Source organism: Ammospiza nelsoni, chromosome 5, assembly GCF_027579445.1.
Source record: "Ammospiza nelsoni isolate bAmmNel1 chromosome 5, bAmmNel1.pri, whole genome shotgun sequence".
Lineage (NCBI taxonomy): Eukaryota > Metazoa > Chordata > Aves > Passeriformes > Passerellidae > Ammospiza > Ammospiza nelsoni.
Window position 1 is genome coordinate 61,762,493 of NC_080637.1, and position 12,304 is coordinate 61,774,796.

Sequence of the window (12,304 nt, forward strand, 5' to 3'; positions counted from 1 at the left end):
GGGTTACATGTTAGCTTTCAGTCTGAAATGTCATCTCTGAGGCGTAATCTTTTATTTTAGCTAAATATAGCAGTAAGAAAAGCCATGGTGGGAGTAGTCAGGGCAATATTCTCTGTAGCCTGGTTTAGCAAACTGTGTTGAAGCAGTTAAAGCTTTGCCTGTGGCAGAGCAGGAGGAGAGGAAACCTCTCCATTTATGGAGAAGTAATCCCTGTGCCCTTCTATCAAGACTTTAAGATGTGTGCTCCAGGTTTTCATGCTGTTAATTTCTCTTTTCTAGATGAAACCACTGACCCAAAAAGTTCTTCCAGAGATTAAATTGGAGCCCCATGAAGTGGATCAGTTCCTGAACCTCTCTTCTAAGGAAGGTCTGTTAAATACCAAATGAAAATGTAGGGCTAGATGTCCAGCAAGTACAATAAATGTACTTTACCCTGATTAAATATTTGGATTTCTTGTTCACCATGTCAGATTTTAGGCTGAAGCTACATTTTATAGGGAATCAACTCAGGCTATTGAAGAGCCAGAGTCTCTCTGATCCTTTATGTGAAGTTTTTTTCTTTCTTTCTTTCCCCCCCCCCCCCTTTTTCATCACAAAGAAAATTATCCCTTTTTCTCTGTAGGATATCAATAGTTGTACTGAAGGAAGCTTGAATTATTCAACTAAGGATTATTTAGGATAGAAAAGAAATCAATTTGAGGAGACTTAGTTAAGATATAAGAAACTTCACTGTTAACCTCTGATGCAAAAGCTGGATGTGAGTTTATATGAAAACAAAAGTTAGGTGAATCTGTTTGTAGCATATTAGTTTTAGGAACAATCATTATCTCTTTGTACTTGCACTCTAATGTGAAAGGAGGAGCAAAGATCCCTACCCTGAAAGCTAAACACAATTAAAGCCATGAAAATTTGGAAGAGCCAAATATTTGGTGTGAGATCTGAGCAGATAACTGCATTTCAGTTAGAAGCACTTGATATTCTGTTAGTGAATTAATTTCTGTGAGTAAGTAGCACTGCTCCAGGGAGAGAAGCAAATGATGCAGCAGGTGGATAAAAGGATATCTCAACCCAGGTGTAATTTGTTTGCTCACTTTGTGGGATTAAGGGCCTTTCTGTTTTTTAAATATGTTTCTTCTTCTGGCAACTGCAAGAGCAGTGAGATAAAGAGTACTGTAGAATTTTTTTTGACTGTTTTTCTTCCATCCTCCCTTACCACCCATTTGATCTTTTCAACTCAAATTTACAAAGCATAACAGAAATGGAAGGTGTCGGATCAGCCCTGTATCTTCCTACTTCAAAATTAAATTGCTGTAAATTTAGCTCGGAGAAAGAGTGACTTCGTTATGGCTGTTTTGAGCATCTGCTAAATTGTCCATTTAGTAAGAGTGGGTGAGACATGCCCTGTTTCTCTTGGTCCAGCCCCATTTGATCATAAGCAGCACTTTGGCTGACAATCCTAGAGCAGGTTCTTTTGGCTGCAGCTGAGGTTATTTTATGGCCCTGGATAGGCACTGTGAGAGAGGTTCCTGTGGTGGCTGCCTGTGCTGCTCCTGCTCCATCAGTGCACTGAAGCCTTTGCTGTCACTGGGTTGTCAGTCACTCCCCAGCTGTGCCAGATCATGTCCTTAGGAGGCCTTGCTCTCCTTCCTGATCATGTAACTCCTTGGATGTAATCCCTTCCCTTGCAAATACTGGCAGATTGTTTAATCCATGGCAAAGTTAGAAAATACTATTGTTTTTGGAGAGATAGTATGCTGGCTCAGAGCCCCTCTGTTAATGTGGTTTCCCAGGAAAGGGAACTTGTACTTTACATTATACATGAACCTCAAAGCATTTGAAGGAGCTGAAGTGTAGGTAGAAGTGACTGGAGCATATGCACAGAGCCCTGTTTTGTCTGTCAAACCTAAAGATAGCTGCTGCATTTCATTCCTTCTTTGGAGACCTGCATGCTCCAAACCTCTTCCAAGTTTGCCACTTCTGCCTGATCCATTTTTCAGCAGACATTCCTAGTCCTGGGAGCAGTGTGGTGGTGGCAGTCTGAATGGACACCTTTAACCCTTGTGTTGCTTTGTGTCTGTGTTGCCCTGTAGCAGTGGATCCCCTGCATTTGCCTCCCACCCCTCCGAGCAGCCACGGCAGTGACTCTGAGGGAGGGCAGAGCCCGGCGCGGTCGCTCCCTCCCTCCAGCCCCGTGCAGCTCCAGGCCACGGCCAAGGTCGCGTCGCGCGCAGCCTCGATGCTCTCCAACTCCCCTCTCCTGACTGCACCACACGTGAGTTGAGCTGCTCTCTCCTCCACCATTTATCTCTGTGTCTTTTTTATTTTTTTCACTTTTTAAATTACTGGATTTGACAGAGATTTCCTCACTTTCTGTTGTTGTTTCGATGAATTAATCTCTGGTCAAAACTGCAGATCCGGTAATTCTTGCTCACTGGTCTGTTCTGTTCCCACAGGGAACAGCGTGTGCCTCTCCTCCAGGTTGAGACAAGGTTCACCAGTGTTATTAGGTTGATCCCATCATGGACTGTGTTTTGCCTTAGGGCCCAGCCCTGCTAGGTTGACCTGTCTCTAGTAGATGTGCATCTGTCCTCTTGTCATGTCATTAGCAGGTGGTGATCTTCAGGGTGGGAATTTCAGTAGTGTTTCTCATGTGTATCTATCCCTGTTTGAGCCAAAGGCAGTTATACTGTTGCCCTCAGAGCTGGGCCAAGAACAACTGTTTTGAGGAAATCCTGTCCGAAAGGTTTGAACTCAGAATGGAAGTTACCTGAAAGGTCTTCCACACATTCCCAATTGCAGGAGGCTGTTCTAGTAGGCTTAGTCCTGTCTGGAGTGGGAGACCTGCTGCCTCTCCTCTCTAACGACCCTTTCTTCTAAGATTGTGTGCACTTACTGTTTTATTTTATTTCATTTCTATGACCCTTGAAGAAATTACAGGGGACTGGCCCCCTCATCCTGACAGAGGAGGAGAAGAGGACACTGATAGCAGAGGGCTACCCAATCCCTACCAAACTGCCCCTGACAAAAGCAGAGGAGAAAGTCCTAAAGAAAATCCGCAGGAAAATCAAAAACAAGGTAAATGTTAGTTAGCTTTGCTGGGTGGGTCCTGCTTGTCCTTCATTTTAGAAAATGCTGCAGAATTCTGCAGTAATGGTCCGTGGTACTGTTGAATGCTGCAAGTTGTCTTTTAACAAAGTGCTGTTCTTTGTTCCTGAACACATCCATCAAATTGTCTGTCAGTGTGAGTGTGCCTCAGTGTAGGTATTTACCTGACCCCGTTAACAATAGAGTATTTAGCAGGCAGGGTATCAAGTTGCTGTGGCTTGGCTCCATTTAAAAATCAGAACAATCCTACCCTTATGGTGGGCAAAGAGCTCTGTATTCTTTGCATGATGAGGAAGGTGTTCTTTTCTGTTTCCTGTTTTAAAATATGACACTGTATTTCAGTGCACTGGTCTTCTGATCACTGAATTCAGTGACTTGTAAAGTTGATACCAAGGATGCCAAATGCCCTGCAAGTTTGTTTTTTTTTTTCCTTCTGCCATTGAGAAGATCATAGTGATAGGGAAGAATGCAATTTTTTTCAGACCTGGACAGCTCACTTATTCTAGAGGATTTTAGCACATATTTCATGGTTACTATATTCTGCTACTGGTTTTAGCAGATAGAGGTGTAAATTTGGGCACACTAAATTGAAATTTGATCTTGTACTGTGTTTTCTCAAAATTTTCCTGAAGTGATGTTGTGCATTTCATGCACCACTTACATAGAATCAGTCATTTATATTAAGGAGAAATCTGGAGGTTCTTTGGTCAAAGCCTGGCTTGGAAAGCAGGGTCAGCTTAGAGTAGGTTGCTCAGGGTCTTGTCCAGTCACATTTTACTGCTGCAAAGGATGATGAGTCCCCTGTGTCTGTGGGCACCATGTTCCCATATTAGGACACTCCTGTGGTAAAAACAAATAAATAGAATCCCTAATGTGTGATGATTGGAATTTCCTTTGCTGGAGCTTGTATTTGGTGCCTCTTGCTGTGTGCCTCTGAGAGCTCTGACATCATCTTTGCTGCACCAGATAGTTGAAGACAGCAATAAATCAGATTCCCTCCTTGGCCTTCTCTTCTTCAATCTGAACAAGCCCATCTTTTTCTTCCTTTTCTGAAATGTCATGTGCTCTGGCATGCTTATTATAGCAGAGCCCTGCCTCTGGGCCTGCTTCTGTACATCCAGAGGATTTGTTTCTGAGCCATGGGCTGCACTGCTGTAGTTGCTGGGGTTTTGCAGCCCCTGAGCAGAGGGGGAAGAACCCATCCTCTGGACCTGCTAACTGCAATCTCCTTGATCCACATTTGGCTGGCTGCCTTTGCAGTAGGGGAGCACTGCTGGCAGTTGTTTGACTTGTTCATCAGGAACCCATGCCCTTGTCTGCAAAGCTGCTTTCTAGTACATTCATGGGCTTTTTCTCTCCTGGATGCAGGACATCATGCTGGGGTCATCTTTTGGTATTTGTCCTGGGATATTCTCTCCAGATGAATCTGATTTCTTTTTTAAGGTTAGCAGGGGATGATCTTTTTTTGTGTGATTGAAAGGAGGAGCCTTGCTTCAGAATGTGGAAATAGATCGAGTCAGTGCTTTGCTTGCCAGGAATAGAAATGAGAACAAGACAGATGCTGGAATCCAATAACACTGGGGCTTTTTACCAGTTTATTAATTCATCTCTGATGCTTTTGTTTTCTGTGCAAATATTTGGTGTTTTTCATCCTTTTTCCTTAGATCTCTGCCCAGGAAAGTAGAAGAAAAAAGAAAGAATACATGGACAGTCTGGAAAAAAAGTAAGCCAGTCTCCTTCCTGTTTGAAGCAGGCCAGTAGCACTAGCTGTGGGACTGGGGAGGGATCCAGCTGTGGCTGCTGGGACAGTTCCATGCACAGAGTGCCAGCTGCCATCTCGTGGCAGTGACTGAGAAAAGGCCCCGCTCCTGGCAGCTGCTTCTCGGGGTCAGGACCGTGCTAATGTGCCAGCAAACACTTCACACCTTAAATTAGGCAAGACCCAGCTGCATTGGCCTTCACCTCAGGAGACTGTGTTGGCCAGTGGACAGGCAGTGTTCAGGGAAAGATGGATCCAGAGTGAGTGAGCTCTGTCTTCCAGTGCAGATGAAAACAGAAATAGGAAATGGGTGAGTCAGGACTGCCTGGGAAAATAAGCAGGACTCAGGAAAATAGCATGTGACCCATGGACTTCCCTTAGCAAGCAGGAGCCAAACCCCCAGTTAGTGATTTATATCCCAAATTTATCTTTCTTCCAAGAGATGAATATTCTAGTATTACTCTTATGCAATTCACCAGATGGTTCTGTTAAAACTCTTGTACCATCTTTGGTGATATCCTTGATGTAATTTCCATTTTTTTCTTGTCTCTTTATAGCTCTGTCTTGCTTCCTCAGAGTTACTCTTCTGAAATTCCACCTCATGCATACCACATATCAAGGATATTTTCTTTTCCCTTTTTTCTTCTTGAAGCTATTCAGGATGGTTCTGTTTGTTTTCTCAGGAGTCACATATTTTACTTGAACCTCTTACATGTTATATGACAATGTCCTTTAGTTTGGTGATTTCAGGGGTGGTTTGGAAATGGGTAGTGTCTTGGGACAGTCTTGAGCACTGTCCTTAATCTCATGGCTTATTAGCCTTTATAAACTTGAAATTTGAGGCTCTGATTTCAGAAGCATGGCATTTGCCAGACAGCTAATGCAACTTTTGCTTTGTGTTTCATGCAATGAAGTGTGATTAAATATTGCAACTAAGGTTCATTGGTGTAATTGTTTCTTTAAATGCAGGCAAGATCATAGAGCTCTCAGTGAAAGCAAGTTTGGCTTGTTTTACAATCACTTGAACAAATACTGATGTTTTAATATTTCTCTTTCATTGTGCTGTCTCCAGAGTTGAGACCTGCTCAAATGAAAACAGTGAGCTGCGTAAGAAGGTTGAAGTCCTGGAGAACACTAACAGGTAAGGTATGGATATCATCAAACAAAGCTTGGTAGCAGGATATCACCATGAAAAGTGAAAATCTGGAGGTTAAGAGATCAACTGAAATGGGAACAATAGCTGTGTCTGATAGGGTTCATGTCAGAGAAAGATGTGGAATGCCAGTTACTGTGACTGCAGGGATATAAAGCATGGAGGTTTTGATGTCATGTCTTAAACTGCCTCCCCAGCCTGTGGTGTGCTTGAGAAACCTTTTAGCACTCTTCTCTGAGTTCCTCCACTGCCCAAGGGAATGTAATTAGCAGAACAAAGCAAAAAAAAAACCTACAGTCCAGCTCTCCCAATTGTCTTTATTTAGTGAAATTTTGCCAGGAAGCCTTAATTTGAGACATGACACTTCCAGAATTAACAGTGCTGAAACTCAAGAGTCATTATTACTTCCTTATGCACTACTAGATGTCATTGCAATTACTGTGTACCCTTCTAACTATCTCACACCCCAGAATTTCCTTCATTTGGAGGGGGAAATAATCTTCTTGCTTCTTCATTTCTGAAAAAAGGGGTGACTCCATGGTGGCTTTTTCAAAGGACACATGGCAGAAGATGTTGAATAGCTAAGCTTTTAATTTGATGTTAGCTGAGAGAGTGCAGTGTCAATCCTGGCTTATGCTCTGTGGCAAATTCCAGTGAGTTGGTACCAGATGAGCCCACCCTCAGCACTTCCCAGTTAGAGGCATTTGCAGTGGTGCCTGAATATTACCAAGGAGCATGATGGTGACACTGATGTGTGGGGGGAAGCTGGATTTTGAAGATAAGACCCAGGATCATGGAAAATGGCCCTAGAGCTGATCTGGCAGCCAGTGCATTGCTAATTGAGTGGCATGTGTTGTTTCTAATCTCTGGATCCAATCTCTAATTTCATGAAGCCAGACCCTGTAGCACTGTGGCTTGTTGCAGTGTCTCCCACACACTGCTCATGCAGAAAGACATCTGCTGCTTGCTTGAGGAGAGCCAAGCCATTCCTGTGCCTCTTATATCATCCTCCAGGGTTTGACATAAAAGAACCAGCAGCTATTCTGTAGGTGTGGAGTAGGGATGTCTCACCCAGAATCTGTCCCAGAAGGTACTGAAGCCAACTTCTCTTAAGAAAAGGTGCAGCTGTAGATTATCCCCTTGGGGATAACGTGTTATCAACCTGCTGTTGTTCTCCCCAGTTAAAATAAATTTGGCCAGCTGTTTTCATCTCTAAGCTACTGAGGATTCACTCAAGCTTTGTTGTCCATCCTTTCAGAAAGGACCTTTGGCATCTTACCTATTATTTGATTATCTTAATTCTTTCATGCTAAATGCTCTAAGAAGTTTTAGGCAAGTGGTATGATCTCTAAATCCTTCATGCTTTCCCCATGTGGGATGAGTTGCATTTCCTTCCCTCTGCAGTAGCATTGATATTGATCTGTAATCTCATGCAGAGAAGCAGATGTTCATCCTTCTGCACTGAAATTCTTGTAACTCATGGCAATGCTGTTTTGGCTATTTAGATATCAACTGTGTCTAAAATCTGCTAAGGCTTATGTGTGAAGTGCTGAGAAATTTGTTAAAGTGCCTGCTTTCATCAAACCTCAGTTTTATAACATATCATATTATAAAGTTTTTCACCTTAACTCCAAAAAGCCACTTTTCTTCTTTACTGTATAATTGTGCAACTGTGTCATGCAGAGAATGGTTCCAGGCCCTGGTTTAATGTGCATTATCCACATCCTACAGTGAATTCAAAATGTCTCATTTTCTCATTGGTACACAGAGCTTTGGCATGACATCCAGAAACTGTTCACATGTTTCAGAACTTGTCTTCACAGCATCCTATAGCTGGAACTTTCATCTCCTACATACAGTCAGGAATCTAAGGAATCTATTTGGAGCAGTGGTGGTCAAAATTATTTAGTGTCAGTTTGGTTTGTCAGATATCCAACTTTATATGTTTAGGGCTTTTTTTCTCAAAGTACCTAGCTCAGTTATGCACACATGTATCTTATTTAATATGCCCAAAGCAGAGCCCTAGTTGACTTTAGCTGTAACTTTGAGTATTCATTTCAGTAAAAAATGAAGACATTATTGAACATATTATCTAAAATTAGATCAAAGCTCTTCTCCCATTGTGAAAGACTGTAAGAGGGGAAGAAAGATAACGGGAAAAAAGGATTATGTGTTAAAATGATGCTTTCAACTGTAGATGTAGACAAAGTTGGATTTTTACCTTGTTGAAAAGTTGGGCTACAGTTGCTTACCTAGAAGTTAATGAACATGTATTACTGTCAGTCACTATCATGTTTGTGTAGTCTAGCTGGATTGAGAGGAACTGAAGAGCAATTTCAAAAACATACAACTATTGAACAGCAGTTTCCTTTCAGTATGTGCAATCAGATTTTAAGAGTATGTTAATCTATATATAGAAAACATTTGCATAGATACATACCTAAGACTTAAGGGAAACCCTGCTTGCATTTCAAAATCTGGCTCCAAACCATGGAAACACGAGGATTTTTTTCTGATAAAAGTTTTCCTTCGTTACTCTCGGTAACATGAAAAAAATTAGAAAATTCTTCCTTGAAAGCCAGCCTTAGCCTGAAAATCTGGGTTTGAAGAGATGTAATGTCAAAGGTGCAGGTGTGGTCAAAAAAAATGTATCCAGGAGCATCTCTTGGCATTCACATATCTTAAAAGACAAGGCAGGAGGCTGGCAATCAAGATGCCAGAGTTTTTAATTCTCATTACTCTGAGTGGGTGAGTGCAGCATTTTTGTCAGCTTTAGTATTAGAACAGAAGCATATGTTACCTCTCCTCATTTGTGTGACTCAATCCCTTAAAAGAAACCCATCCAAGTTCCTTCCTAGGCAGTTTTCTCAAAACTAAGGAGGCACGTTATTCCATTCTTACCTGTTTTGTCTTATAGCCACAAGTGAGCCATTGGTTTGAGTAGCATCTAAGCTCTCTCAGAAAGCAAAGGGTGTGAGAAGAAGCTGGTGTTGGGTATTGAACTAAGTTGTCCCAGCCACCAGGAAGGCTTGACCCACTCACATTTTGGCCCTGAGACCAAAGGCAGAACCTGCCAGTGATCCAGAGGATTGCAAACATTCTCTGACCACCAGTGTTGTCTAGGTGGGAGCCTGTGTGGGCTTAAAGACAATTTTGAAACATCTGGTTCTGGGTATCATGTGTTGAGAATTGCTTTTGCTTCTCACTTTTGTTGATTCTGTATTTGTAAGTATCTTGATGATCTCTTTTCCTGGAGAAATGATAGACATAGGATCCAGTGCATGTGTGGATGAGAGTGTCACACATGGACAGTGAATGCAGGTGGATGCCAGCGTTGCTCCCATGGAGTAACAGCAGCCAGCTGTGCTGGTCTGCACTAACAAGCACCTTAAAGGCAATGCCTTGTAAATAAAAATAGGATATTCTTCCATTTTTTCAATTCTCAGTCACCTAAAGATCAAGTTGCACATCAGCCTGATCCACCAAAGGCTTATCAGCACCAAAGCTGCCAGACTTCACTGATTTGATCAGTTGTTTATTCATTTGAGACTGATAAAGTCATTTTAGCAAATTGTTTTCAAGGATTAAAGGATGTAGGTTGAAGTTGCAATGAGATATCTTGCATCTAACTTCAGGCCATCCTTACAATAGCTTGGCAGCCCTGCAGTAACTCCTTACTTACTTACTTACTAGGTTTTTATGTTGAAACAGCTTTTATGAAAAAATTAGTGGAGATTTTCTTTGTAATTCAAATGAAGGAAGATCGTGGATTTAAGTGGTCTTTTAACTAAAACTTTACTTTGGAATTTGTCCCCTTTGCTACAAATGGGACAGGCAGAGAAGGAATCTCTGTAGAATTAAAAGACAGAATATTTTTTCTCTCTCCTTATCAGAGTTGGATAAAGTGTTTGATGTCCCCTAGAAGATGTAATTTGTTGGTTTTTTGTTTGTTTGCATCAATGTTGGATTTTAAAGAGAAATGCTGACTTGAGGAAGTCTCCCAGGTGGTTCTGTAGTGACAAGTTTTCTCTCCTTAATTAAAGTATCACTGGAAGCAGAAGGGAAGGCTTGATTTGCTCCATACTTTGGTAGTGAAAAGGCCTTTTCTGAAGATGAATATTTGTGAATATGAACCAAAACTAAGACATCACTGGCAGACTGAGTTTGCTGGCAGCATGTGGAAGGAAGTGCAGGAGTCTTCAGGCACTTTACAGCTTTCCTCTGAGGTGCTTCCATTGGCAGGGAAAAGTGTGAAAGCTCACTCACACCTCCTACAGAATTGACCCTCTAATTGAATATCCCTGGGAAACGTGTCAGACACAGTGAAAATAATCCCTGTGGGTGCAAACCCCCTTAGCATGCTGTCTTGGCATTGCATTTTCTCCTGTTAGGACTTAGCCATAGGCAGTGTATTCCACTAAAAGCATTTGTGGCCTTTCTGCTGGTATTTAGAGGGAGCATCAGAGATCTGCTCCTTTTGCCTCTCCTGGTCCAGATCACCCTTGCAGCTGTCCAGTCACAAGCTTTTGCATCAAAATCTCCTTTTGACCTCAGAATCCAGTTTTCCACCATTCCAGGTTCAAACAGAGAATAAATGCACCAAGGAGTGTCTCATTTTGGCAGTGGCAGCATAAAATGATGTCATCTCTGATCAAACTTGTTTCTTGTTCTTGCCTCGGTTCTTGCTCACAGTTTGCAAGTGCACCTGTATCCTGTCAGCTCCAAACACTGAGTCCTTGTCTGTAAAGAAGGAAACAGTAGCTCTGCTCAAACAGATAAGTGACTGGGGGAAGAAAGACATTTTATGTAGAGGAATTTGGTAAATAAGGTGGAGGATGAATCTTCCTCTGTCTGTAGAAGACCTCAGAATACCTGCCTAATTACACTTTCCAAAGAGGCTGTTTTGTAATCAGCTCTCTGGGCCCACTCTGCCCAACAGGTTTTTTAAATTGAGCATGAAAAGGCAGAGATGAACAAACTGAGGAGAATTGCCTCTTCTCTGTTGATTTCCTCACCAGCCATTAGCTGTTTTCTCACTGACGCCTCCACAAAAAGTGGCAGGAACGATCAGCATTTCAAGGCTGCTGCTGCCAGCCCCCAAGCTGAGGAGGAGGAGAGCTCCTTCCTCCAGTGAGTCAGGCCTGAAATTGGGGAAAGATTTAGTCTTCCAAAATAGCACAGAAAGTTGAGGGTTGGAAGGGCGTTGCTGTCTAACCCAGCTGGTGGCACGAGGTGGGAATACTGCAGGAAAGGTGTTCTGTGCCAGGAAATGATGTGCACAGGTCTGTGCCATGCAGTGGATGGCAGGAAGAACTGGGGAGAGATGCCAGAGGGAGCAGGGAATTAGGGATGGTCTCATTTAGGTGGTGGACACTGTTTGTATCTCTTAATTTGCCTGTGGTCTCTGTATTACTGAATAAAGGGTTGCATTGGGCATATTAATCTCTTTTTTAAATACTGAGTTGCAGAGTAAGCCATGCTCTCAAGAGCATTCAAGATATCCTTTCTTAACAAGGGGAGAAGGATCTGCTGGCCCAGATAAATCTGTGCTGTGAGAATGCTTTGTGCTCGTTTCAGAATGTATTCCTGAAGTCCTTGAATTCATTAAACCCTAATTAGCAGTGAGCATTGATGATTAAAAAAATCTATGAAAATAGGCAGACCAGTGTATATTGAGCTGTGAAGGCACCTCTGGGTCTGTCCTACAATTAGCTTTTAGCCAGTTTGGTCTTAAAATACTCCTTCTATTTTCTCTGACATCCTGACCTTGCCTCTTGCTTTAGCTTTTGACGTAACAGCCTCCAAAACTGTCTGGAGTTTCTGTGGGGTATCCTCCACATTAGATTGTGAAACTTACAGGAGAAGTGAAAAGTAAACTTGGGAGCAAATAGAAAATGTAGCATCTTGATACAAAATTGTGCTGTATTTGTGTTGAGGACAGGCATTTGGGTTGCTGATAGATTGTTAAAGAGACTTATGGGAAAATCCTGTATCAATCATACTTTGAGATCATTTCCCATTTAAATTACTGTGTTCTGACTGTAGAAATTGATGCTTCAGCAGAAAAAGTAAAAAAACCCCAAAAAATAGTGAGAAAGGCCTTTCTGGTCTGGGACTGTTGAATCCAGCCCCAAGAGGATTGTCATTGTCGCTGGGACCTCTGAAAGACACAATCAGAGGAGCCACCTGAAGCATCTGCAATTTTTGTCAACTCTGCAGGATTTAACAAATAGCATTAAAGTGTTTTATTTAATAAATGAATGTGATAAGTCTGTGCCTATGTCTGG

At 42.1% G+C, this 12,304-nt stretch overlaps 1 protein-coding gene across 3 annotated transcripts in view; it reads left to right on the top strand.

The window, feature by feature from the left end:
- The window catches only part of CREB3L2 (cAMP responsive element binding protein 3 like 2), a 75,707-nt gene that overhangs the window by 53,317 nt on the left and 10,086 nt on the right, over nt 1–12,304 (top strand). For 2 of the 3 annotated variants that reach the window (XM_059471670.1, XM_059471673.1), the window contains exons 4-8: nt 280–367; nt 2,091–2,272; nt 2,929–3,075; nt 4,770–4,828; nt 5,937–6,005. In XM_059471670.1, the coding sequence (XP_059327653.1) occupies nt 280–367; nt 2,091–2,272; nt 2,929–3,075; nt 4,770–4,828; nt 5,937–6,005 (545 nt within the window). The remainder of the gene's footprint in view (nt 1–279; nt 368–2,090; nt 2,273–2,928; nt 3,076–4,769; nt 4,829–5,936; nt 6,006–12,304) is intronic. The other variant, XM_059471671.1, reaches the window with a different exon arrangement.